Source organism: Tamandua tetradactyla, chromosome 12 (genome assembly GCF_023851605.1).
Source record: "Tamandua tetradactyla isolate mTamTet1 chromosome 12, mTamTet1.pri, whole genome shotgun sequence".
Lineage (NCBI taxonomy): Eukaryota > Metazoa > Chordata > Mammalia > Pilosa > Myrmecophagidae > Tamandua > Tamandua tetradactyla.
The window spans coordinates 36,600,454-36,627,330 of NC_135338.1; the positions used below are offsets into that span (position 1 = coordinate 36,600,454).

At 45.3% G+C, this 26,877-nt stretch overlaps 3 protein-coding genes across 13 annotated transcripts in view; 1 reads left to right on the top strand and 2 right to left on the bottom strand.

Annotated features, from left to right (window-relative positions):
* Positions 1-3,982, bottom strand: part of POMT2 (protein O-mannosyltransferase 2) — a 46,572-nt gene extending 42,590 nt beyond the window's left edge. The window contains exon 1 of one of the 2 annotated variants that reach the window (XM_077123174.1): positions 3,117-3,982. In XM_077123174.1, coding sequence (XP_076979289.1) covers positions 3,117-3,568 — 452 coding nt within the window. In that variant the 5' untranslated portion in view covers positions 3,569-3,982. Of the gene's footprint in view, positions 1-2,919; positions 3,043-3,116 lie in introns of those variants that run through there. The other variant, XM_077123176.1, reaches the window with a different exon arrangement.
* GSTZ1 (glutathione S-transferase zeta 1) lies at positions 3,556-13,185 on the top strand. Of its 9 annotated transcripts, none has more exons than XM_077123183.1 (10): positions 3,740-3,854; positions 6,204-6,268; positions 6,457-6,508; positions 8,375-8,442; positions 8,995-9,075; positions 9,390-9,515; positions 10,563-10,641; positions 11,165-11,217; positions 12,035-12,084; positions 12,789-13,185. In XM_077123183.1, the coding sequence occupies exons 2-10, from the start codon at positions 6,251-6,253 to the stop codon at positions 12,913-12,915; spliced, it is 654 nt and encodes a 217-aa protein (XP_076979298.1). In that variant the 5' UTR covers positions 3,740-3,854; positions 6,204-6,250; the 3' UTR covers positions 12,916-13,185. The 9 variants fall into 9 exon arrangements, with proteins under 9 accessions (XP_076979296.1, XP_076979295.1, XP_076979294.1 ...); XM_077123182.1 differs by lacking the exon at positions 3,740-3,854 and adding an exon at positions 4,001-4,300; XM_077123180.1 differs by lacking the exon at positions 8,375-8,442 and having other exon boundaries at positions 3,564-3,854.
* Positions 10,168-26,877, bottom strand: part of TMED8 (transmembrane p24 trafficking protein family member 8) — a 53,341-nt gene continuing 36,631 nt past the window's right edge. For both annotated transcript variants that reach the window (XM_077123190.1, XM_077123191.1), the window contains one exon: positions 10,168-25,780. In XM_077123190.1, coding sequence (XP_076979305.1) covers positions 25,563-25,780 — 218 coding nt within the window. In that variant the 3' untranslated portion in view covers positions 10,168-25,562. The remainder of the gene's footprint in view (positions 25,781-26,877) is intronic.

Consider the following 26,877-nt stretch of genomic DNA (forward strand, 5'->3'; position numbering starts at 1 on the left):
TGATAGTGTAAGCCAAATTGAAACAAAGTTGTGCCAGCCTCGGCATTTGCACTCATATGAGAGGGGTCCACATTTGATGACTTCTGCCACATCAGATTAGCCCAAGACCAACAAAGTCCACATTAGTTTTTCTGTTATAGTCAGACACATCCAGCTCCAGCTACCGCTTGATTTAAATGGACTATGTGATTGCTTTGCTAAGCTGTTGTGTGGATATTGGGGGTAAGGTGAGCATTGATTCTTTCCCCCTCTTTTACCCCAGGGGTCTATGGCATCCCCTGCTCAGGTGCTGGGGTGTTATTCTCCTTCTCTGCCATGTAATCCGTGTGTCCCATCCTAGTGTCCAGCTTCACCTTTTCTTCAATTAACCCATACTCACACCCAGACTTTTTGTCTGGAGGGGTCAGGTGTGAGAGGGCATAGAAAATGTAGAAAATGTAGAGACCAGACATATCTCCCAACTTGAACCATATGGGCCACTGTAGGGGGACTTAACAAGCAGTGTACTCAACCAAGTGAGCATTTTATCTTTCTGCCCTAGGGCCATGCCATTCCAACAAGGCAATCCAAGTGACTGAACTAGAAATAAGTTTGAATCCCCTAGGGCTCCTTCTGGCTGGGCTGTCACCCGGACAGGGTATCAACCCCTGATGTGGGGCTGCTGTTAGAGGAAAGACAGCTACATCATGCTCAGGAATAGGCAGGGAAGAATCTCAAATTTTCAAAATAGGTTTACATAACCCTCACCCCTTTCGTCCTGATCATTACCCAGTTGGTAGCCAAGAGGAAATGCACCCTTTCTGGAGATGACTTTGTCAGGTAACCAAAAAGTTTTACTAAGGTAAAATGCTTTTTCCAGAAGAAGGTGAGAGAAATAGAGTAAGAAATCTTTTCAAGTTGATTTTTGCTTTCATTAAAAAAAAAATTGGGGGGTGCATGGGTAGCTCAGTGGTAGAATTCTCACCTGCAATTCAGGAGACCTGAGTTCAATTCCCCATGCACTCAAAAAACAAACAAACACATTCAACAAATGGTGTGTGATAAAGGGATATTCACATGGAAAAGAATGAAATATGACCCCGCCGAGAGCATACCAAAAAAAACTGTAATTGTGGTACCATATACACAATACAAAAGTTCTCATTTCATCCTCTTACATGTATACAATTCACGATATCAATTTCATTCACAATTTTGTGCCACCATCACTACTGAATGATTTCTGAGGAGATCATTCAGTGCTTGACAATATCAGATGCTTGTGGATAGTAGGGAGTGTAGAATATCCATGGAATAGCTTGACTACTGACACACTGTTGGGTGGCCTCTGTGACTGGTGTTTCATTCTAGCTGATGCAAATTCATATGCTTCCCCTGACACCCTAAGGACCTTAGGTTATACCATGTATAGTGATCGAGGCTGTAACTTAACTCAGTGACACTGCCCATGCAGCTTAATCAGACCAATGTAATATGATCCAAATCAAGTTGAATGGTGGGCCAAACAAAATTTAACAAAAAATTACTAGACTGTAGTGGCCTGTGCCCTTTCAGGCAATATGTTTGTATGTAGGGAAGAATGGGCAAGAAAATGTCTTTCCATTGGGCATAGCGGATGCTTTTTGGCCCATGGTAAATACTGGCAATGACACAAAAGGTCAGAAGGCAGTCTAAACTCCCTTGAACAGATCATAACAATAAGACACAACATCCCAACTGTCTGAAATTGGAGTCCTATTAACCTATTGGCCACCTGGGACTTCTTCATGGGTAGCTGATCCAGAACCCTGGAGGACATGACTGAGGTAAATATTCCACTTTAGTCTCATCTTGCTACTTAGAGTCCCATTGATAACTGCCCTCATTAAATGTTGTATGAGACAAAGTAAATGGATTAGGTCCCAGCCTCTGTCAGTCAGATTAATCAGAGTAGCCAACAGAGTTGCATACTCATGTGAAAATTAGCTAGAAGCCAAGACAGTACAGTATTGGGAGGTGAGACATTAGGAAGAGACAGTCCTCCACAGATCTCTCATATTCCTATACATTTTGAGTATGCCAAGAATGCAAGACCCTGACTGCACTTTACCTGTGCCATTTCTCGGGGCCTTGTTAGCAGCAAGTGCCTTAGGATAAAGAGCAGGCTTGCTAACTGCCTGCTATAAAATAGATTTTTCAAGCTCATTATTCCTTAGCAATGGCACAACTCACTGTTCGTGCAGCGATCATCTACCTGCGCCCATGGCATTACCCTGTGGGACTTGGTGAGGAGGCAAGGAAAACCAACTGGCTGTGACATGAGTAATACCGTCTTTTGTTTCCAACCCAGGAATCTCATATTTTCTGCAACACTCATGAAACAATAATAGGCTAATTAATGAACTTTCAAGTAGAATAACCCTGACATTTTGTTTGTTGGCTTGCTTTTTTGATCAAGGAGTTTCATTTCTGATATCCCCTACACTAATTTTTTCTCAAAGGTACTAAGAAAATATGATACCATCTGTTGTCAAACAAAGTAACCATTTTTGGATTGTATAAAACTTTTCCTTTTTCTAGGTGGGGACCAAGTTACTTTTTAAGCTCAGTTAACCTTTAAGAAAAAAGCCTCTCCTCTTACAGGACAACCCTAGACCTGCTTCCTAGAATCTTTGCCACTACCCTAGATACCCAAACTGCCCTCTGCTCCCAAAGATGAAGACACCCAGTTAGGAATTTTTCCCTCCACTGATACCTGAAAATTCTGCGGATTAAGAATTTAGGCCTTGGGAAATTCTGTACTAAGAATTTCCAATTCTCTTTGGACAGTTCAATGAAGCTTTAACAGCTACAACTTCAGAGCCAGGTGAGACACTACAGCAAAACCGGGAAAACCTGACGATTGCTTCCCCAGACCTTTCGAATCCTACTGTCACCCACCAGAGCAAAACGATTCCTCTCACAGGAGCTGCACCTTGCCAGAGACAACCACCAGAAACCTCAGTTTCCCCTTCACCGCAGCCCCCTCCCCTTCAACTGCCAATTCTTCCCGCCCCCTCTGTGCCCAAGGCCAATCAGAGAGTGGCATCCCTCCTCCCAGTTGCCATGGTGCCCGCTGAGTCCCTCCCGTCACTCACCAGATGTGCGGCGGCTGGTCTAGACGGTGGAAGCGGGTGGCGAAGGACAGAAGCGTCACCAGGGCCAGCAGAGCCCACCTGCCGGCCACCTCGAAGCGCCGCGAGCCCCGAGCAGGCCGTTTGAGGCTTCGCGCTGCATCCTCAGCGGCCGGGCCCACGACTCTAGCAGCTTGGGGAACACAGCGGCCCCTCCGGGGACGCAGCTCAGACCCTGCCAGGCCTCCGCCCACCACTGGTGGCATCCTTCCCCTCCTCAGAGTCGCTCTCCGGCCTGGAGGCACGTTTGGTCTTGTCAGCCGCCACGCCAAGAAGTCACAAAAAGGCAGCTCGGGGTGGCCTGGGAAATGTAGTTCTCTCCGCCGGCAGCGGAGCGCGGAACCCCGGACTCTAGGCTGGGCGGGAAGCATGGTCTCCGCCCCGGTCGCTAAGAGGCGGCCAGTGGCGCAGAGCATGACGGGACACGTAGGACCAGGGAGGACTGGGCAGGAAAAACCCTGGGCTCAAGGAACTGCAACTCCCAACAGTGCCAAGGATGGGGGCGTGGCGGAAGGGCGGAGCGAACTAGAAGAGAAAGTAAAGATCATCCTAGTCCAACCCCTCGCTTTACCAAGAAGTAAGCCACGGCTCCGACTCGTCGGAGTGTCACTGGGCGTTAATCGTCAAGTCGGCCAGTCCCAGGCGCGAAGTTTCTTGACCTGGAAGAGGGGCTGCCCGAAGTGCCAGATGCAAACGTTGAAGGTCTGTGTCCCACATACGGAGAGAGGCGCGCTAGTTAGAAACACTGAGCGACCCTAGGCGGCGGGGCCAAAGGTGAACCGCTCTGCCCCACCCACGGCTCGGCAACGACTCCCAGCATGCACGTCGCTGCTCCGGGTACGCTGTGCGCCTGCGTGGTGCCTGCCAGCTCCGAGCTAGGGAGCATGGAGGCGCACCCTGAAGGAGTAATCTTGGGCTCTTGGCGTCGGTCGTGTTCCATCTCGGCCTCCACCCCCCTCTCCCAGGGCTTCTGAACGTCACTCCTCGCTTCCCATTTCACACAGCCCTAAGAGCACCTCTTCCGGCGCGTCAACCCTACAGCTCCGACGACTAACATAATTTTGCATTTTAAGAGAGCGCCCGAGGCGAGAGGAGCTAAAGGCACCTTAAGCCTTCACAATCGCCAGGGATCTTCCCGGGTTAAACAAGTACGTCCGGGGCCCGCCCCAGAATTACTATCAGTCCCTCCCTCATGGGAGGGGCCGGAGATCTCCACGTTTAAGAAGCGCCTCAGATGATTCTTACTCCTACTCAAGTTTGAGACCCGCTGTTGTTCTATATCCCACAACACATCAGGTGGGATGTAGAATAACTTTAATATATAACACCTGCTGCCCCCTTCTCTCTTTTATGAGTCTTGATCTAAAATCATGTGTAAAGGATAGTTTAAAAATAAAATCTGGAAGATTAATCAGAATCCAGATTTGGATTAGAAACAAAATTCTTCCAGAAGATGGATACTTTACCTGAGCTTAAAATTTAGCACTACGTGCAAAAACGAACACGTGATGGTACATATATTTCATTTTTAGAGAAAGAATAGAATTTAAGAGATTTCAGGTTTCCTACTTAGGGGCCATCAAAGGCATAATGGCAGTGGAAGCTAATGGCATTTATTGTGACTGTAATCACCCTCAATATAGATCAGATGTGTAATATTAAGTACTTTGGGAAGGTGTTAATTTAATGTCTGCCACTCGGTTCATTGCCAAGAGGTTCCAGCAGTTCCTGACTCTTGGCCGGGTAAGGAAGGGGCTACACCTCCAACAGGGAGCATCCAGTTGTGGTTGCCCAACTCCTCCCCTTCCAAGGACATGTGCTGCCTACCACCTGCCCTGGGTGCCAGGACCGTCTTTACTTTCTCCAGAGAGTGCCTTCAGGGATAGGCTGGGACTTCAGGCTTGGAAACCACCCTTGGAGGGCCTAGGCACCTGCTTGTGCCCTTGCCCGTGCAGGAGACTGAGTTGTTGTGCAGGGATGGTGAAAGCAGGTTTTATTAACAAACTTATGCTGGTTTTATTAACAAACTTATGCTGGGGGATGGCAAAAGGGAGAACTGAAGTTCTCCCTCCCTTTTGCCATCTCCCAGCATAAGTTTAGAGCTGAGAGATTCTACTGAGTTCTCCCTCCATCCATATGGATAAACATGTGTCTGCCTGAAGAGTCATGAGTGCTACTAGTGACTCTGTTCTGGGTTCTGCTTTGAAATGCTGGTTACCAGCAAGCACCAAGGAAATTAACTGTAAGTCCCTTAAAACTTTGGAAGGAAGTTCACAAGCTCAGCTACCTCTTGAAGCCTGGAGGGAACAAAAATGAGAGAAGTGAGTCTGGTGGGGGTCATGGCAGATCAGCGCATTCTCTGACTGATAGACACCAATTAGTTACTACTCAGGAACCTGAACCCATTAACTCCAGATTTTTAAAGAAAAAACAGACCACAAAATTTATGTGTAAAATACCCTGATTTTTAAATGTTTACTGCTAATTGAAACATTGCCTAGACCAAACAGAACGCTTCTGAGTGCCAGGTAGAGCCACCATGGGCTGACCACTCACAACCTCAGCTTTTGGAGTGAATGGCCTATCTGCCAGCTTATTTTATGAGGCCAGCTGACAGCCTGGAGGACTGGTGGGTGGGGGAGAGATGGGCACCTAAACACCAAAGAATTAGGATCCCTACCCTTTCTGCTACTGCTGGAAGGAATGTAAGCCAAAACATAAGGCAATCCTCATTTTACAAATGGAGCTGAAGACTAGGGAAGGGAAAGGATTTGTCCAAGGTCATGCAGAGCTTGTTTGTGCACTGGGACCAGAGACCATGTGTGCCAGCTCCTAGCCCACTGTACCACATAAACTACTGCCTCTAAACCAGACCACCCTGTCTGCCCAGGACACCAAACTTGGTTCCACCAGGAAGATGAAAGTTATTTGTGTGAGGAACCTCCCATTGCCCTTTCTGACCAGAGTTAAAGTTCACCAGATGCCTGTCTCCGCTAGTTTCCCATTGGCTTGTAGGATCCACCCCTTCCTGTTCCTCCCCCTGTCCAACAGCACTGTGACAGAATATTGCCTGGGAGCCCAAGGGTCCCTGTGGCACCATGGCTGAATCTGCCAAGGTAAGGGAGGCACTCCCAGGTTGGCTGGCCCTTTGGAAGAGAACTCTGAGTCTGACTTGTGTGACCCAGGCACCAGGACGCCTGCTGGGATGGGAGGAAATGGCACTGGCTCAGAGCCCCTGGGCTGGAGGCTGGGGAACCCAGCTAGCACACCTTGTTCATGTACATCTTGTTCTCTCTTTCCTCAGCCCATCCTCTATTCCTATTTCCGAAGCTCCTGCTCATGGAGAGTCCGAATTGGTAAGAGTTGTGCCTCCAAAAAGCTGAGCACTTGTGTGAGGTGGGGTGGAGAGAGCCCTGCCTGCTCTGTCAGACAGGTCTTCCCCCCAGCAACCAGCATTCACACTGTCCTAACACACACACATATAATACCTCATCCCTGAAACACATTTCCACCCCAGAAGTCCAACAAGAGGGGAGTTATGGCAAGAGAAGGGTTGTTTTATTCTCGTGGGATGACACCTTTCTCTGCAGTGCTCCCCAGAGCCTCTTAGCAACATTGCTGAAAACAGACTCATAAAATCCAGATGTCCCTGGTAACTGGCAGGGGAACAGCTGGCCTCCCTCAGTTCTTATCTTGTTTGGTCTGACAAATTAAACAGAACTAGGCAGAGTCAACCCCAGAGGCTTCAGGGAAACAGAATCTGGGGCCTCTAGTTTATTCCTAGTTTGACCCTCCCCTCTTTCAGCTAACATAATCCTTGGCAAAGGTCCTAATCATAGCAGCTTGTATTGAGGGACAGCTCTGTGCTCAGTGCTTTTGCATGCCTGATCACGGTTAAACCATGAGAGCTTTAAGAGGGATGTAGTATTATTGTTCCCCTTGTACAGATAAGGAAACTAAGGCACATGGAGGTTAAGTAACTTGCTCAAGAGCATGCAGCTAGTCAAAGGTGAAACTGGAATTTGAACCCAGGTAGTTTGGCTCCAGAGTCCCATTCTTAACTACTGCACCATGCTGCCTGTCAGAGGAGGAAATTGAAGCACAGAGGTTCAATAAGTTACCCAAGGCCACATAGCTGGCAAATGAATTTTATGAAATTTGAGCCCAGATAGCCTGCCTCAAGCCTGACCCTACCTTCATCCCAGAGTTACTTGGTATTTGCTGGAGTCAGTAAAGTAGGAGCACTGGGTGCCAGAGGAAAGCTTTACTGCAGAGAGACCCTACACTTCCCCAGGCCCCGGAGGCTGTGTTTTGACTGGGCCAGAAGTCAGTGCAGTCAGAGCAGTGTCTCTTCAGGGATTGTATGCACTGGCCTCTCCTGCTCTGTCCCAACCACTTTCATCCTCAAGTGGAGCTGACCACTGCCAAGGAAGGCCCTGGCTCTTTCTTGTCCTTCTCCCTGTATTCCTTTTCCCTTGCCCAGGAGCAGCCATCACCACATTTTAATACACAGGCATGTGTGCACACATGCAGTCTTCTGCTCTAGGGTTGACCCAAGCATTTTTACCTTCCCAATTCCCAGGGAAAATTATCTAGGGATGAAGAAATGCAGGCACTGGGAGTCACAGCAAATGCTCTGAGAGCGCCAAGGAGCCTGATGCTGTGCCTGGAATCTATAGTAAACAGCCTTGAGAACAGACCTTTCTAGAGAGGACTTCAACAGAGAGTGTGATCTGCCTGCAAGTGCTCTGGGTCACTTGAGCAAAACACCTTCCCTTGGGAAGGCATCCTCTTAGATGCCCTCATGAGGGAATAATTGCAAATCTCTAGCAAATAAGCCCTGCTCACCACTATTAAAGGCCCTGGGGGCTTGGGGCAAGGAGCAGATGAACAAGACACATCCCTGCTATCCTCCAGGAGCTCACAGAGTACCAGGGATGATGGGGCTAGGCACACATCTCTATTGAGGGCCCTGTAGGTGTAGAGAGTAGGGGCTCCAGGAGTTCAGGGAAAGAGGGGCAGAGCCTCAAGCACCTGTGCTCAGGGAGTAGGTGGCAACAGGGAAAGCAGGAGGGAAGAGGACAGGGCTAAGTTTGGCTATAATCACTCAGTATATCAGGAAACCTCCCTCTGCAGTCTCTTCTCACCTTGGGAAGGGCACTTTCCTTGGGAATGCAGCAAAAGACTGTCCCCTGACTCTGTTGTCTGTGGGTCTTTCCCAGCTCTGGTCTTGAAAGGGATCGACTATGAGACAAAACCCATCAACCTTATACACGATGGGGGACAGCAGGTAAGGAAGCCACCCCAGTGCCAAGGTGTGGGAATGGGGCCTTGAAGAGGTACCATCTGGGTTACAGAATTCTGTCCCCAAGAAGGTAAACATTGTTCTATGGTCCCTGTGGCTGCTGACTCTCCTGGTAGGGCATAGGGGCAAGCTTTAGCAAGAGGAACTGTTGGAAAGGCCAGATTCTAGGCTCCACACCATGACCTGGCCTCTCCAGTGCCTGACCCCAGGGGGCCTTGTGCCCTTGCCCTATATTGGGCCCTCTGGCAGGCACAAGAACTGCCTTGGTGGCCACACTGTGAGATACAGGGAAAGCACATTGTGATGAAGCCTGTAGCTCAGTAGCCACTGGGATTTGGGAATTCTGCTTCAATCCCCCTGGGATCACCTGGGCCCAGAAGCCAGGTAGGTATAGGATCCAGGGCCTTCCCCAGGGAAGGGAGGGATGGATGGCAGGCCAGCCTCAGGTATGGGTGGGACGGCCTTCTGCTTGCCTGGTTCTGCTTTGGCCAGCTCAGGCCAGGCCACCCCATCCACTGTGGGGCCTTGTCTCCACAGTTCTCTGAAGAATTCCGGGCAGTGAATCCCATGAAGCAGGTGCCAGCCCTGAAGATTGATGGAATCATCATTGCCCAGTCAGTGAGTAGAGGGCTTAGGGAAGCCCCATGTGACAGTGGGCCTTGGACCAGAGGGCACTGCTTCCTTACCTGTCTGTGTATGGCCCAGGTACCTAGCACAGAGTGGGGGCCTCAATAAATATTTGTCAGAGGAAGTGGTGACTTAAGCATATGGGGAGCCAAGTTTTGCCAGACAAGGGTCCAAAAAGATCTCTTCCTGCTTGGGGAACTGTTGGCCTACAGGGCCCAACCTGGGGATGGGGAGGGAAAGGAGGAAGAGTTTGCTGGCCCTGTGTCCTCTGATCCCTCTCCCTGTCTCATTGCTCCCCTGGACAGCTGGCCATCATTGAGTACCTAGAGGAGACTCGGCCCACTCCACGCCTTCTGCCTCAGGACCCAAAGAAGAGGGCTAGTGTGCGCATGATTTCCGACATCATCGCTGGTGGCATCCAGCCTCTGCAGGTGTGGCACCTAGATGCTCACACCCTTACACACCCTCTCACACTCACACCCTTGCACACTCTCTTACCTTCAACTCTTGTTGCAAGCCCACAGTGAGGTGCCTGGGCTAAGGGTGGGGTGACAGGAGGACAGGGAGGGCTTCACAGGCTCAGGTTCCTAAGCCATGTGGCAGAGAGAGGGAGTCCAGAAATAAAAAAATCAAGGGGGCCCCTAAGTTTCCAAGGATGTGGCTAGAGGTACTCAAGGTAGCAGCAGAGGGACTGAGCAGGCACGGGTCCAGGCCTCTCTCCCTTAACCAGGACAGCCTTTCTTTGATCTGTTTTAGATCATGTTTTGGTATTCTTACAGTAATTTGTTAGAAAAAAATTTTCACTGTTAAACAAAGTATTAAAACAATTTATGTTTGCTAACCCCTGACTTTATGAATGAGGAAATGACTCCAGAAAGGAGAAGAGCAGAGCAAGGACCAAGACCCTTGACTGTGCGCTTGTGTCCTCTCACCTTCACTCTCTTCACCCATATCACATTGCCTTTTTATCAAAGGAGGTTAGAGCAGACAGACATCTCCATTTTACAGATTCAGTTTCCTTGAAACCCAGAAGTGAAATGACTACAGGGAACAAGGCTAGAGCCAGAGGTCCAGGCTTCTGAAAGCCAGTTCTATATGTCCCACTCCACCCCCAATCCCACCTACATCAGCCTATGGGGCACTCCCTCTCCTCTTGAGGGAACACCTAAGGGAGAAGCAGTAGGTAAAAGAGTGGTAGGCCTCAGGTTTTAGCCACACCTGCACCAGCCATGGCAGCATCCCATGCCCCTACCCTTGTACAACCCTGCTAGTTACCTGGCTTTCAACTACAGGGGCCACTGGCAGCCTGAGAGGGGGGTTTCTGGGTTCAGTACTACCCTCCAAACTCAGGGTCCTGAAGTGGGCTAGCAGGGGGTGGGAGGAGGAACAGGTGCAGAGCCGGGGACAATGGGAACTGAAATTCCTTGGGGATACCCTAGCTCTCAAAGCCAATCACAGATTTTCCTTGGACTACATAGAATCTGTCTGTCCTGAAGCAAGTAGGACAGGAAAATCAGCTGACCTGGGCCCAGAAGGTCATCAGTTCTGGCTTTAATGGTAAGTCCATGTACTCCTATAAGCTTCCCTGAGGTGGCCTTCAAATGGCCTGACAGTGGTGTGGGTGAGGGCAGGGCTGGGACAGGGCTGAGAAGGCTGAATGGGCATCTGGATCTAGGCTCATGCTCTGGCACTTCTGGGAACCTCAGTATCTTCAGATGGCCCAACCTCTGCCTCACTGCCTATTCCATCCAGGAAACCAAGGCCAACAAAATGCAAACCCATTGGTGTGGGAGCTACTGCCTTAGCCAATGGCTGGTCTTGCCCACTTTGGGGAGGGTGGGAGTGGGAATGGCAACTGGACTTAAGGAGCCCTGGGAAACATCATCTCCTCCCCATCAACTTTCTCCAGACCTGACTGCCATGTACCCGCCCTCCTTCCCACCTCACTCCCAGCACACAGGCCCTCTGAGTGCCCAGCCTATAGCTCACCAGCCATTTCATACCTACTGAACCCAAAGCCTAGAAAGGCATCTCCTCTTTCTGTGCCCAGAATAAGTCTGTTCATGTGGCCTCCCCACAGCCCTGGAGCAGATCCTTCAGAGCACGGCTGGGAAGTACTGTGTGGGAGACGAGGTAAGGGTTTCTCAGCCTGCCCCCCCCCCCAGGGCTGTGATTCTCTTCCCCTTATACTCAGCCATCTCCCCCCACCCCACAGGTGGGTCCAGTTCAGAGCTTCCTGAGGTGGCATCTGGAGGAAGGAGGAAGGGGTCAGGCGTCCAAGGTCCTCCTTTTTGGACCATTTGACATCCCAAGGCTAAGCAAAGATTAGCTTATGGGGAGCTCCTCAACTCACTCCTACTAAGTTACCTTCTTCTCAAGAGGAAGTGAGTTTCTCTTTCCTTGAGGTATTCAAGCTAGAAGACCTCATTATGAGATGATCAGGGGATCCAGGCATCAGATGATGGATAGAACTAGATGATGTCTCCATGCCTTCCCAATTCTTTGATTCCAGGATTCAGGTGCCCTTGACTCCCACTGCTAAGGCCCTGGACCTGTGTCATTTTGGGTTCCAGGGTCTTCATCCCCACCCTGAGGCACATCCTCTCTGCTGGGAGATCTCTAAGTGCCTGTTGATGGTGTTTTTTAACAAGTACAGTAACATCCCACAAGAGTATGAAACCTCTGACCACCCGTAGAGCTGGTTGTCAGGGCAACCAGAGCATGCTGGGGAGAAGTATTTTAGCACTTGGCAGCAGACCCAAGCAGGCCCAGGGGAGACAGGTGGGGGTGGGGGATTGGATTGGGGTGGAAGAGCCAGAGGCAGATAGGAACGTCAGGGGCTAGCACTCCCAGTGAGATGGCCAGGAAATATAGCCAGTTCAGCAAGTTGGAGGGTCTAGGTATGTACACCCTGACACAGACCACTTCCTCAATGTTGACTCTCTTTCAGGTGTCCATGGCTGATCTGTGTCTAGTCCCTCAGGTGGCAAATGCTGAAAGGTGAGAACTCTGCCTCCCACCCTCCTCTTCCCCTCAAAAGATTTCAGTCCCCTCCCACAATCAGGCCTCCTCCCTCCACTAACGAGGGAGCATTTCATGCAGAGATTCTCTCAACTGGACAAAGAGCCCTCCAGAGAAGGAAGGACAGAAGAAATCAGTCAACTGCCCTCTACTGTGCCCACTGCCTAACCCTGCACAGCCCCTGCTCCTAAGAGGAGGTGGCTCACCTTGTGGGCAGCCCCATTAGAAACCACCCCCAAAGCACCTGCCAAAGCACATGCCCCAGCAGCAAGCTCCACCCCTGCCTTCCCTCCAGGGAAGCATGAACGAGTACCTCTCTGCAGAAGGCATGGCACTGCTGGGAATACAGGAATGTATGACTCACACCTGCCCCCAGAAAGCTTATGCTAGCTAGCTTATGCCTAGCACGGTGCCTTACATGTGGCAGATACTCAATAGGTAACCATTGCTGTGATAGGCACGGTAGGTGACAGAAATGCCAAATAATGCTGCACAAGTCCTACCCGCCCGCAGAGAGCTATGCAGGAATAACACTCCCCCTGGGAGGGCCACTTTCCTAGTCCTTCCCTGGCCTGCCTCTTGGACCTTATATAGCCCTGCCTGTGTGCATCCCTCATCACCCAGGGGGTAGTCTCCCTGTGTTCCTGCAGACCTTGGCTTAGGTGAGTGTTTTTCTACCACAGGTTCAAGGTGGATCTCATTCCCTACCCCACCATCAGCCGCATCAACAAGACACTGCTGGCCCTGGAGGCCTTCCAAGTGACTCACCCCTGCCGGCAGCCGGATACACCCCCCGAGCTGAGAGCCTAGCTCCCAAGCCTTGTCCTCTGGTTATGGGATAGGGGGTGGGGGCAGGAGCAGAAGCTCTATAGGCTGAACAGGTCTGGAATTGAGCACCCTAGCTGGAGAAGCAGGATACTTGAATTCTAGCCCTGGGCCTGCCTTCCCTTGAACCTTTTTCTGCTTCATCTGCCAAATGTGGGGAGAGGGATGGGAATGCTGAGAAGGGATGGGCCAGAGCAATATCTGTTATCTATGTCATGGGGCAGTCATTAAAATAAAAGAGAATGTAGACTAAAATACTTGGCAAGTTTAATGCACCTAGAGCCATAAGGAAGCTCAAGAACCTCTTCCCACTCACTCCCTTTCTGTGACCTGACTCCAAAGAATGCTCACAGTGACATTTGGTGATTAAACCAAAGCCCGGGCCTCTGAGTTGTTCGGCTAAGGCTGAGCTGTGTTCTAGAAGATGAACACTCTGTTCCTAGCTGTAATACTCCTGTGTTTGGATTAGGAGAGGAAGTCAGCCAGCCACTGGTCCACCCTGTGGCAGGCCTGGGCTGTGGGACCTATGGATACTGAAAAGAAATAAGTCTAAATCTGCCTGAGAAAATCAGACAGAATCCAGGAAGAGACAACCAGCTGAGATCCGAGGAATAGGCATGGTACCATGGTTAAGTGTTCCAGTCCAGAACTGAGAAGGAAGTTGGCCCTCTCAACCCAGTCCCTCATCTCTAGGAGCAATATCCCCTGGAGCAGCCCCAGGATTGGGCACTTGGCACGAGATCCAGTTGTGAATGACCCTGGGAACTGGAGGCAGGCTCCTCTATGAGCAGTGTGAGAAGCTACTGACTAGACCACTTCCAGAGGCTAATCAGGCAACAATTTACCATCTGCTTCCCTGGAGGGAACCAGTTCCCATCCCTGGCTGTGTTCAGTCACAGTCAGTATCACCTCTTAGCAAAGATGTAGGGAGATTAGGGCAGTTGCTGGGGTGAAATAAGATGACCTGTTATAGTCCACATCTGAGATTCCATTTCCCCCATGGCTGAGGTTCAATAGGAATTTAGATACATGTGTCTGGTTCAAATGGAAGCTACCTTTCTCAGCCCTGAGTCCCTTTGCCCTGGTCCCAGTCCCAGGGTACCCCCTCATCCTGGGCTCCTTTGTGGCTTCACCGTCTTTGATGCCCTAGGTGCCAGGCTGTAAAATGACCAAAGTGGATCACACTTTTTCCCCCATATGGGTTTGCAGGGCAAAGCAGAGGAAGATAGGTGAGTCATACAATGATGAGGAAGACTCAGTAGTACTTCCTGTCCTGCCCAGCTGCCATCTTGACTCTTTTCCTAAATTATTCCAATTTACCAATTTATTTAATTTCCTAAATTACCAATTTATTTAATTAGTAAATAAAGCTCACCTGAGCTCTTTCTGAGACACCTTTACTTGAATCCAGGGATGAGAAATCATCACCTCCTGACTTAAATGGTTTTTTAAAGATAGGATGAAATCAGTGAAAAGGAGGGTGGCCCCCTTACAGTTCCCATGGCTGTGGGCCTCCCCAGTCCTGAAGAGATGGTGGGATCAGAGAGGGACAGCATACAAGCCTTGAGGGCTGGGGTTGGCCATAATGAGTGCTGCTACACTCCCACCCAGGGCTACCAAGGCCGTTGGCTCTGCCTCACCAGCAGGCTCCTATATGAACCCATTTCTAACATGGCTGAGATTACCAGGGCTCCCCCATCCCCTTCCCAAAGTAATTTCCAGACAACAGAGAAGCCCAAGAGACTTCTGGGAAAAGGGGGGTTATCTAGATATAATTTATACCTAGGACAAGATACAGAAACACAGGTAATGCAGAATACTCCCATTACCTTGAACTATTCTAGAAAGAACTAGGTATAATGAGAGGAAGAACTGGGATTTTTTTTTTTTCCAAGAAGAAAACAATCTGGTGGCTGTCCTAGTCTAGCTATTAATGGACTTAACACTTCCTGCCATTCGGTCACCACCAACCGGTAATGAGCCCTTCCAGGTGACTCCCACTAAACCAGGGCTGGGATATATAGGATGTGTACAGGGCATACTACTGACATGACCCCTGCTCTTATTGAATTTAAGATTCCTCCAGTGATTCCTGAAAAGGACAACTTAATTGACTGGCTCTAGTTCTACCACTCCACACTTTTTCTGTTGCCTATCTGCTTGTCTGTCCCAAGATAAATTCTAAGAGATGACATATTTCAACTCAATTAGGCCTTCCCTTAGAAGGTATCAAAATATTAACTGGTTTAATCTGGGGCTCCATCAGCCATTCTGAAACTGGTGGTAAAGGCTTAATGGAGTTTAAGGAAATCTAAATCAGATCAAGAGGTGATGCTCCCTCCCTTATCAAACGTGAAAAACCATCCTTCATCTAGCGCACAAAACTCATCTTATATATTTTTCCTAAGCAGGTTCCATAGTTCAGCAGTTTTCTGATACATGTCAAGTGTAATGTGATTAGCAAAAATCAGAGCTGAGCTGATGACTCTTGGCTGGGGGAAGGCAGAGAATAAATGCTGTGCTTCTTCCTCTGGGCTCATGAAGTGTCAGAAATGCTTGGAGTCCATGACCTTTCCATGAGGCCCTCCTTTCTCATCTTATATTTCTCATCTTATATTTTGTCATCTTCCCTGACCAAAAAAAAAAAATAGGAATTTGTTTAAGCCAAAGAAACTCACTCTAGATTCCTTCAAGATGGGACTCACCTAGAAAATATTAGGTTCTTGGGAGCAGCCCACCTCCCTATCAATTACCCGTGCCTCCTAGAGGAAGCTGCTAAATCTTGGTGAGTCTTAACTACACCTGACTTCAGAGGACAAGTCTGTCTCTTTACTTCATGCTGTTTTTCTGAAGGGGACTTTTATAGTTTAGAGCTAGATTCTAAGACGTGGGAACACTGCCTAGTCCCTAATAACACAGCTGGTCTCAAAGCCAGAACTGAGAACTCTTGGCTTCTTCCTCCTAGAATCAAAGAGAGCCTAGACCACTAAGGACCTCCAACAACTTCCATGATTATCTCCTGTGGGCTTGAGAGACTGGGGCTGTGAATAAGTCAGAGAAACTGGGAAGATGGACCTGGAAGGGCTGCAGAGAGAAAGAAGGACTAGCGTAGCCACCAGCTCTAGATGAACTAACGGATGGAAAGAGGTGGGGGAGGGATGAGAGGAGGGGATAAATAGAGGTTCAAGTCTCAGTAAATGGTCATAGCACACAAGAAGAGGAAGCAGTTCCTCTGGTTTCTGGGCCTGCAGTACTGAAAGTTAGAGTGAAGCTATCCTGTGTTCCCAAGCCCTGGGGCCTCCCTGTATTCCAATTCATCCACATGGTCAGCTGCCCTTTTGTTCAGGGATGTGGAGACCTGAGGTTTTGTAGGCTTCACCCCCTTGCTATGTAGAACCCTCCTTCAGGGACCTAGTTCTGGTTACATGGGAGAAGTGAAAATCTTCTCTATTCTCAAAAGAAGTTAGCTTTGTTCTCAGGAGTAAGAGAATGTAGCATTTCTAAGCCATCTTCCTGCATGAGAGCAGAATTCCCTCAACCTCTTTATATTGACGTCTAGGAGGGTGATTAGCCTTGTCTCATAAATGTGTTAGATTGAAAGATGCCCTGGACATCTATGACTGGCTACCCCGTCCATCCCCTCCATAAGTGCCCCTCTCCTCCCATTCCCCTGTAATTCCTCTCTTGGGACCTCTGGAAGATCATAAAGGAGCAATTATTTCCAGCGGTACACAGACTTTTCTCTAGAGGTTAGGCTTTAAGGTTTGGCAATAATTAAACTTCTATAAAGGACTTTGGAAACTACCTTCCTGGAAACTCTTTCAAATCTGCAAAATAGTTATTTTCAGGGGCCAGATGTATCTCTCCCAGTCCAAAGCCATCAGCCTTTTAGGAACTTTCCAGCAGGAGCTTCTCCCTCAAAAGGGTGTGTGGAAAAAAAAAAAAAGGCCATGTGTGTGGTAGAAGTCAAGTCTATCATCATTTCCCTGTCAGTTGTCAGAGCTATGAACAATTAGGGGATACATGATCCTGACTTGTTAGAGGCCATGAAAGAGCTGGTCTTCCCAGAGTAGAGTGTGAGGGATGGAGTAGACTGATACTGTAAATGAGATGCAGAGGGTCTTCCAACTCCAAGGAAGTGGAATTCTGAAAAAGTTCTGAAAAAGACTTTAGAAGGACAAAAGCAAGAAAGTGATGCCACTGGGAAATATTTGAGACTAAAATAAAAAATATAGGACTTTGTTTCAAAGAAATTTTACATATGCCTTAAAGAAAGTAATAAACTTATTGGATAAGCAGATGGGATGGATATATGCATATGCATAAGTACATGACTGAAACAATTTCTTGGCTCCTCCTATCTTTTAAACATAATTTATTTAATTCTTGATTCCAAAGTCACAAACAGGCATCATTCCACTTTGGAAGAATACTCTGAACTAAGATGGCTGCTGAGTTTAGCCAAAACTACGTGGTCAATAAGCCTCAAGGCTGAATGTCAAAAGCTGCAATTCATGAGCTGCCTTATATAATCCTAACTGAACTATGTCAAAGTCAATGATATGACAAATGAGTACTTTTAAAAGTTAAAAAAATACTTTTAAATATGTAAGGTACTAAAGGTGATATATTACTTTCAGCATACCCAAAATATAAATCATTAAAGATCTGTAGCTACATGTAATCTGCCTGGGCTTTTTTATCCTTGATTGCGGTGCAGCTGGGTGGGCAGAGTACATTCATTTAACTCACAATTATTTTAGATCCTTTTATCCTTTCCACTTAAGGCACTAAAACAGGTTGCAAAAGAAAGTGGAGAAAGAACTATTGATATCACCAAATAAAAATTTAAATGGCACCCCTCCATGCTACAGGTACATGAGACCTTCTCATTCTGTAATATACACCAGCGATGTACAAAAGCAGAGTATTTTAAAAGATATCAGATGTTATGGGGTTGTTTATATAAATCCCAAAGAAGGCTGAATTAATATCACCCAGGCTACCTTAGTGACCAAAGTGCTGGTTCCAAATTTGAACAGAGTAAGTTCAATGGAAAACAAGCAATATTAGGGATCAAATACTGATGTAAAACTCAATAGTCTATTTATTAATCATCATAATATAGCCAACTTTTCCACCTTTGGGTCAAGCCCAGCTCCTAGTTCATAAAATTCTTCCATGAATTCAAATGCAGGTAAAAGATCTTTCAATCTCATTCTCAACTTTTTTAAAAAAACATTATAAAAATAATTCATGTAGATTTATAGAAATGCCTTTCCTCTTAAGATGCAGAGGCGGTATGAGAGATGAAGAATTTAAAATTTAAATCAGGTATATTAAGATATAACACAAATGTTTCAGGTGCATAGTGAAAAAGCTTATTTATGACATTTCAAAACTTGGAAAAGAAGACAAAATGCACAAAAGCATCACAAAACTGTGACGTAATATAAAACACCAGAACTGAGCTATTTTAAAGAATCATAAGCTCAGGATCATTTGTGTATTACAGCAATGCATTCAGTGCCACAGGGTGACAGAATAAGCAGGATAAAAGAATTAAGTAACAATTTGGTACAGAGCTGTTAACATGGAAATCACAGGAGCTGTTGCCAGCATTCCTCACAATGAGGGACATGTAAGACAAGGTGGCGATAATAACTGTTTAGTTAGGATACTTGTGTATTTTAAAGAAAAATTAAAAGACAGTGACAATATTTCCCTTCCAGACCCCTTTTTGTAATGTCAGTCTCAGTGCATGATACAGAACAATACGGAAAGAATGTTTTGGTGGTTGCCAATTGTTAAATATTTACCAAGAAAACATGATTATCTTTCAATCAACTAACACATGTGAGGGCCTAGCACCAAGCAGGACCTTGAGAAATAAAAATTTAGTGGCATAAAATAGGTTAGGAAATATTCAAGCATGTCCCTCTATTCCAATTTTTATCCTTACCCAAGCCTGGTTTTCTTATAATCCATTACTTTGATTACAAAGCAGCTTTCTTCTGGGAATTTCCCAGTAACACTTCCCATTATTAAGGGAAAAGGGACACATCGGAGTCAAGGGATATAGGATTATTTTCTCCAGAATTTACTTGCTCTTTAATATTGCTAAATAGAAACAATTCAACTTGATTAAATGATAATGAATTAATTTATGGAACAGTAATACCAGAAAAAGATATTAGTGGAATTTTTAATATGGAATTTCTTAGTGAGTTGTACTGCTTGGGGCAAGAAAGAAAGAATTGAGAATATTTTCCAGATGATTCTTGTCTGTGAACCTAAGAATCAACAATAATAATAACAAGGAACATACAGAATGGGCATTTCAAACCTGAATGATGAAGAGAATTAAGGAAGAATACCTGTTAAATGATTGTGATTATAAAACACAATAATATTTTAACCCAAAACTTTAAAATGTTCATTTCTTGTATCAGAACTTTAAAAAAATACACTTTGTCCTCTGGAAGTTATTTCATATATATTATCTTACCCCCAAATAAGCCAAAACTACCTGCTTAAAGTGAAAGATAACAGTGGAATATAATAAACAAGCCTGTATCTGTAGACTGCTGGGGTACCTTTTCATTATATCTTGGAGAGTTAGGTAATATATTAGTAGTTATGAATACAGTGAAGAAGAGCCATAAAATTAGCTCAGGTCCACATGCCTGGGTGCCCAAAAGAAATCAAGGTACATGTAACAGAAATCAGATGAGTTCAAACCAGTGACCAGGATTACAAATAATTTCAAAGCCAGTATCTTGCTGCTCAACTTGGTTTCTGGGGGAATGCCTGTTTGTAAATTAACTCTACTATAACAGACTTTGGGAAAGTAACTGTGTTGTCATAGCTTGTGACAAAGGGATTCAAACAGGAGGGAGGGCCTTTGTATAGCCTTCTCGGTTCTTGCACAGACAATGCAACACTTAGAGGGAGTAGTGATTTTTACAACCTGGCCACACCATGTTCAACAATGCTTCTCTTACCCTTTGAGTCCCAAATCTAACTCTAACCTTATTACCAAAATAACTGGGTATAAATGTCATACACTGGGTAGAGATGTTCACAGGTGCTGGATGGGTTAGATAGAGCACAGGGGTCATGACACTGACCATCACCAGTTTTGTGGGCCAAAACAGTTCTGCACAAGTTCTTACCTACCCTCCCAGAAGAGGCCACCAGGAACCAACTTCCCTGGAAAATTTCTCTTGCTGAATGTCAGTCAGTGCCCAGAGAAGACTGACCCCTTCAGTAGACCCCACAGCCAGGCTCCAAAAACAGAGGAACTGTAAACTTACATTGAAATTACACTTACTGCCAAAGACAGAATACTGTCCCACATATAGAGAGGGTTTGCTCTATTTATTACCCAACTCAATTAACTTATCATTTTCATCAACCTAACATGATCACATCCTCTTCATTCTCTTGGTAAGGTTCAAAAGCAGTTCCAATTTTACAGTCATACATGAGTTCCCCAGCTATCCCCATATGGGGCTATAAATCATAATCCATAATACCTCCCCAGCTCTACATCCAACTGAGGTTGATTGCCTTATCTACTCAACTCACTGTTAATATTCTGGTTAATTATATGGACAAAGACCCTGAATACAGTGCTACCAGTGCTAAAAAAAAACTATAATCAAGATATCAGACAGTGAGAGGTAATCTACAGAAACAGAAGGATCTGAGGCCCTCTCTTCATCTTTCAGCTGTGGGAAGTAAGGAGCTAGGGCTAGAATCCCATGTGCATGAAGATTTGGACTTTGGCCATATGGATTCTTGCCATATAATAGGTCACTGGAAAGCAGATGCCTGGCTTGTGATTGGTTTTAGACACCCATACACCACTTACCCCCTAAAGAATCAGGCATCATGGATTCCTGAGCATCAAATACACAATTAATACAATGATTGCTCTCTGAAAAGCATAAATCCCTTAACAAACTACCTCTCACAAGAAAAAAAAAATGAAATTGCCTTTCCTTTAGGTAGAAACTTGCTTTCTAATTCTTGGCAATGACTGAAATTTTTTAGGGATTGTGCTCTTCCCTTTTCCATCAGATTCAGGTTTCCAGGAGTTCTATACTTTTGGCCAGGTGGAAAGAAATTAGTTAAAGAGGAGAAATTTTCCAAATATTAGAATGGAAGCTCTACAAGAGAGAAACTGTGTTTGATCTATTCTGTTTATTGCTCTAATTCTGACTATCCCACTCAGATTAAAGAAGATAGTGATTCCTATATCTCATTGGAAGGTCAGTCTACATGGGGGGACGGTTGTTAGAGAAACAAACTCTTGTAGCTTGAGGCTCTTCTGTGATGTAGGTCAAAATTGACCTATTTCATCCCCTCTGGCTGTAACAACAGTACCAACTGTGGCTACAGTACCACAAATGGAATAACTCCTCTCAGTCTTTCTAATCCCACTATCTTTTTTTTTGGCACTGAGATTTTCAAGTTTCAGAGAAACCAGTTAGGATTATACTTAGTAGAAGAGATCTACTCAAAAACATATCTAAAGTGGATGCTGTTGGAAAAGACAGCAAAGTGGGTTTGGGATTTCTCTAACAAGCACAGTAACAGCCAGCAAGGCTTATGGCTTAAAGAACAATTCCCAAGAATGAAATACAAACTAAAAAATTAACCAGAACTGGAATATGAGATAGGAGCAAGATTCCAGGATATATTCAACAGCTTTGCTTTCTTCTCCCCATTTTATTGTTTTCATTCTTGACCATTAATTTAAAAAGGCAGTTCTCAAACTGCCCCAAACTGTTTAAATCATGTCTCTTCCTCACCCTTCACTAAAAGAATTAGTCTTTTATGCAAGTATTAGGGTCATCCAACTCCATACCTTAGAACACAGACTGTGGGATTAAAAAGCAACCTTGTACAGATAAGCAGTCTTAAAAAATAAATATAAAAACACAAACTTTAGGGTTTGGATTTTACCTAGTTGTCCCAAAGAAGGACTGGGTAGGACTCAACAACATATAAACTCAGATATTTTCTGTAAATTATAAGTTTTACAATAATATTTAAAACCTGCTGATTAAAATAAGACAGTGAGCCTTCAGCTTTAACTCTGCAATACATATATTATAATGACAATATACTTTCTTATGTCTGAGACTTTCCTAAATAATAGATTAAAATATTTTTAAAGTGCATGAATCAATTAAGAAAAAAGAACTAGGACTGGCCTAATTTCAAGTTGCTACCTACTTTCATTATAAAGCTACATGTTATCTGAGGACTGAGTTTTAATTGTAAACAAATCCTGAGGATATGTCATAAAGCAAGAGAGGTTAAAATAAAGTCCTTACAGCAGCTTCAATATCTTTCTCATACCAATATGTCAGTTAGAGAGGAAAATGGCAGAAATTATGGCCAGAGAGCATGGGGAAACATGTAGTTCAAGGAATATTTTTATGAGGATTATTTTTCAGGTAATGCATGTTGGATGAAGTAAGTCTCTGAAAATCAGGGGCTCTCTAACATAGGAGAACTGATGTTGTCTGTACAGGGAACATACCCTAATTGGACACTTGTCAAAAGGAACAGATTGTTAGGCTCTTTGTTTACAAATTAGCAATTATACTTTTAGAATCTATGGGGCGGGTATATGGGTGTTCACTGTACAAAGTCTTTTAACTTTTTTATTTGCTTGACATTTTTCATAACAAAATGTTAGAAAATATTAACACTTTAAACATTTTTTCCTTTCTAAAAGCCCTGAATGTATTTTTCAACGAAGTAGCAAAACTAAACAAACTGAAGTTTAAGAACTCAGCCACTATGTATAGAGAATTCAGTCCCTCTCCTACTATGATGTACTTTCTTTTGATTCTTTGCTAATATTTATTTGTGCTGGAAGAAAACAAGTGATTTGAAAGCAAATGATTTACATGAACAGAGAGAGACTAAGGAAATTATCACTTCTTAGGAATTCCTTGAGTTATGAAATTCTCAGGAATGCCTGTGCTTCAGTAAATAATCTGTTGTCATTAAAATTCAATTATTTGAGAAATTTAATATGAGAATAGTGAATGCATGAGAGAGCGAAAATATTTTCTCTTAACTACTTTGTGCTAATGGAACAAAGAAACCCTTGACTGCTAGTGAAAACACCAGTTGGAATGAAATGCCACAATCGCCTGGGGACTTCTAAAGTGACCAGACAGTAATAAGCACACAGAGGCGATGGGAACAAGTCCCTCAGGCATCCCTGATGCAACAGAACTCAGATTACAAAGTACACAGAGTCTCATGGAAAAATAAAAAATAAAAAGTAAGTGTGTTATTCAAGGAGCTGGCTATGACCTAACTGCTCTATTTTGAGAAAAGTCAAAAGTTAATAATAACCAGAAAAAATAAACAAGGTTTTACTGACTGGAAAACAGCTCATTAGAAAATTACTTTATAAAGATTATATTAAATTAGCTAAGGCATGATTCAACTTTAGTGATGAAAGAGTGGTCACTCAGCTACCTGATGGGATGACACTGAAAGTTTGCTTTTCACTGCCCAAATAGACAGTCACTTAAATAATTTCTTACAAGGTATGCAAATTTGGACCAGTGTAATCCACTACAAAATGCACACACAAATATAAAATGATAGAGGAGGTATGACATCACTCAGAGAATGGGGGTGCTGTGGAAATCCACAACATCCTATCCTACTTGGGGCTTTGCTCCCAGGGGAATAGTAGGTGCACCATGTAGTACCCTTTTTTAATGACGTAGATGCCGCTACAGTCTTACTGTGAGGAGTCCTGTTTTTTGTGTTCCTGCTCCAGTAGGAAGGAGAAGTTTGGTCTGAGACACTCACACAAGGAAAGAGCCAAAGGCAACATCATAAAGCAGGTGACTCCTCAGAGTAGACAAAGACTTTGAAATCCTGGAATCATAGAAGATCTCTGATTGGCTAGTCAAGTCCTCTGCAATCAGTCCCCTGTGAACAAGAAAATTCCCTCACCACCTAGATTTCCTCAGAAGGAGTGCTGGGCAAGAACCCTTACCATGGGGTAGGTTGGTGCTATCCATCTCTGAAGGGACAGATTCCCCCCAAGCATCATAGGACTGACTTGTAGAAATGGAACTTTATCAATTCCCAGCTTCTCCTAAAATCATCCTCTTTAACTTCATAGAAGAATGGCTCAGAACAGTTGGGAAGCCTTCTGAGAAACAGATGAAAACTGTTTCAAAGGCAAAATGACATATGCTAAAAAATAAATATAGTAATAAATAGATCTAATTATTCTTAACAATTCTAAGAAAGTAACAGACCAGACACAAAGAATAAGAAACAAGGAGGTACAGACAACAGCTGAGGTCCCATCTTGCTCTCCTTCTCTGCCTGGGGCTCCAGGGCCCTGGGGCTCTGGTAGCCATTGAATGCAGCACCACCTGCACCCCATGGCATTCCTAGGCCTCAGGGTTAATAGAATGGGAAAGGCTGTCCCCAGAGAAATGTAGGCTTTGGCAAGGTAAAGAACAAATACAATCAGCAACAGCAGTGAAGCTTCATTATCACCTTTCCTAAGAGACTTTGAAAATCAAAAGTTTTAAGTCCTCAATGCAAGAAACCTAAATCTAGAAACTTTGGAAATGAGTTTCACTGCATTTAGTTCCAAAGCAAAATTTCTAAATAACACTCCTACTTTAAAGTCAAAAGAAGTGGTGGGGAATCTGGAGTGGTTTTTGTTTTTGACTTTTTTACCTTCTCTCTCAGATTATACCTCCCTTCTTAGATTATACCAAAAACCAAACAAACAAAAAAACAAGTTTAGTAACACTTGACTGTTAAAGATACTGAGATTACTTCAGTACCTAATTTCTACCCTTTCCCTTTCTACCACCAGTACCCTTGGTAAAGGAAACTACCTCTTGAAACAGGAAGTGATGGAAGCAGTTTTTTCCCAGAAGATCATAGAGCACACTGATTATCACATTAGACTGCATAATAGTCCTTCTGCAATAGCAAAAACACAGACTTAGGAGAGGGAAAGAGGAGGAAGCTAGCCTTCAGGAATAAATCATATGCCTCCAAAGGCAGTAAGGACTCCCCAGCCTGTGCTAGAGACCAAGAGTAACCAGCAATCAGGAAAATGGCAGTGGTAGGAGGCTGGTCAGAGCTTTCTCTATCCAAGAGACTGGGTTCCTTCATGGACAATGTGCTTTTCCCCCTTCCAGCACCTCAAAAAGTGAAGAGAGTGGGTACCTCTAAAAGCATCTGCAATAAAGCCTCTGGGTTGGGAGACAGCAGCAATCTGAATAATGAACCTTGTACCACAACAAGCCTATTTTCAAAAGCAACACCTACTTCCTTTTAGGCTTATGCCTGATGGGTGCCCTCAGAGTGATTTTACTGGAGTTGAAAGCAAGAAGAGTGCCAGGGACCACAGAACAGGGGTTCTATACCACCACCTGAAGAAGCCAAGAAAGGTAAAAAGCTATGTGAGGTCAACACTCAGGCATGCCAGGCAGGGTGTGAGGGTCAGGAGCCTCACACTCAACTTTTAACTCTTGTCTATCCAAAACAATAGGCACCAGCTGGCAGCCTGCATCAGCCAGCAAAAACCTGCTTGCCCCTGTCCCACTGGCCCTTCAACTAGTGTAGTAGACATGGAAGTAGAGAGTCTTGTTGCGCAGCAGAGAGTAGGAGTTGTCAAACTTGAGCAGGTAGATGCCCTCACCAGGATAGTCATGGCTGCCAGCCTGCACATCTCGGTGGCTGTCCCGCCGGTACACAGGCATGACCTCCCCATAGCGACTCCGTAGGGAGCTCCTGGTGCCTCTCTCCACATCTCCAGCAGGAACAGGGTCTGCAAGAGCAAAATGGCAGAATGTTTGGGTCTGAGTTCAGAGACAGAATATAGACAGGACCTATCTGCAAGTGAAAAAATAGATCGGGTAGTCAGGGGCCTTCATCCAGAAGGTGCCATTGCCCTGTTACAGGCATTTGGAAATGTCTGGTGGCCTTTTTAGTCATCACAGTAATGAGTGGGTGCTATTGGGATTTAGTGTTTGAAGGTCTAGAAGTGCTCAACATTAGGACAGTACCTACACAACAAAGAAGCGTTCCTTCCCAAATGTGAATAACATCTCCACTGAGAAATAAAGATTTAGCCTTATAGGAGCCTCCTTGCTCCAGGGACACAGGGGAGAAAATTTAGAGAGGAAGTCGTAACATCCTTTTTCACTGAACATTTGGAAGCACTAGCTAATGGAGGTAAGAAATGCAGACAGAAGCACTGTAGTCTGACCCATGAACTTCTTCTTGGCCTCCTGGAAAGCAGCAAATAACTCCTTCCTGAATACCTACACATCTCCCAGCAGACTTGCTTTCCTATGAAGAAGCAAGTTAAAGGATTGATTATATAGGGGAACCTGAAGGAACAGGCTAATTCTTAGAACCTATTCTTACATTACTCAAAAAAATACACCAGGGCCATCCTGAGTAGAGGCTGCAAATAAAAACTGGAATGGAGAACAGAGATTGTGTCCTGGGCATGAAGTGAAGAGGTAAACAGTAGTCAGCCACCTATGACAGTCTGGAGAGGCATTTAGCCCACTCTAATCACCCAGTTTGGTTCCTGGCCAAGAATAAAAATCCCTGAACCACGAGAGAAATGTAAAAATAATATCAGGTTTACATGTGATCTGAAAAACCTTGCCTCTGTATGAAGCAGTACTGACCCTCGCCTATCCCTGCCCCTAAGAGGAATGGGATACTGATTCAAAGGAAAAGAAGTTTCCAACCAAAGCATCAATACCAACCCCACCAGGATGTTCTTTGAGGGTCTGACTACCCAACTTAGCTTGTAACACTGTAAGGGTTTCCAAAATGACAGCAATCTACAGAAGAGAGGACTAACACAACACAGGAGGGGGTCACTTCTTGAGCCAGCAAAAGAAACTG

Bases quoted from the DNA above. Each gene is read 5' to 3' on its own strand.
- GSTZ1 (XM_077123179.1), top strand. From the start codon at position 3,567: ATGACGGGACACGTAGGACCAGGGAGGACTGGGCAGGAAAAACCCTGG. The intron at 3,855-6,456 runs GTCTGTGTCCCA...CTCTTTCCTCAG, and splicing joins GCCAGATGCAAACGTTGAAG to CCCATCCTCTATTCCTATTT. The intron at 12,085-12,788 runs GTGAGAACTCTG...TTTCTACCACAG, and splicing joins CAGGTGGCAAATGCTGAAAG to GTTCAAGGTGGATCTCATTC.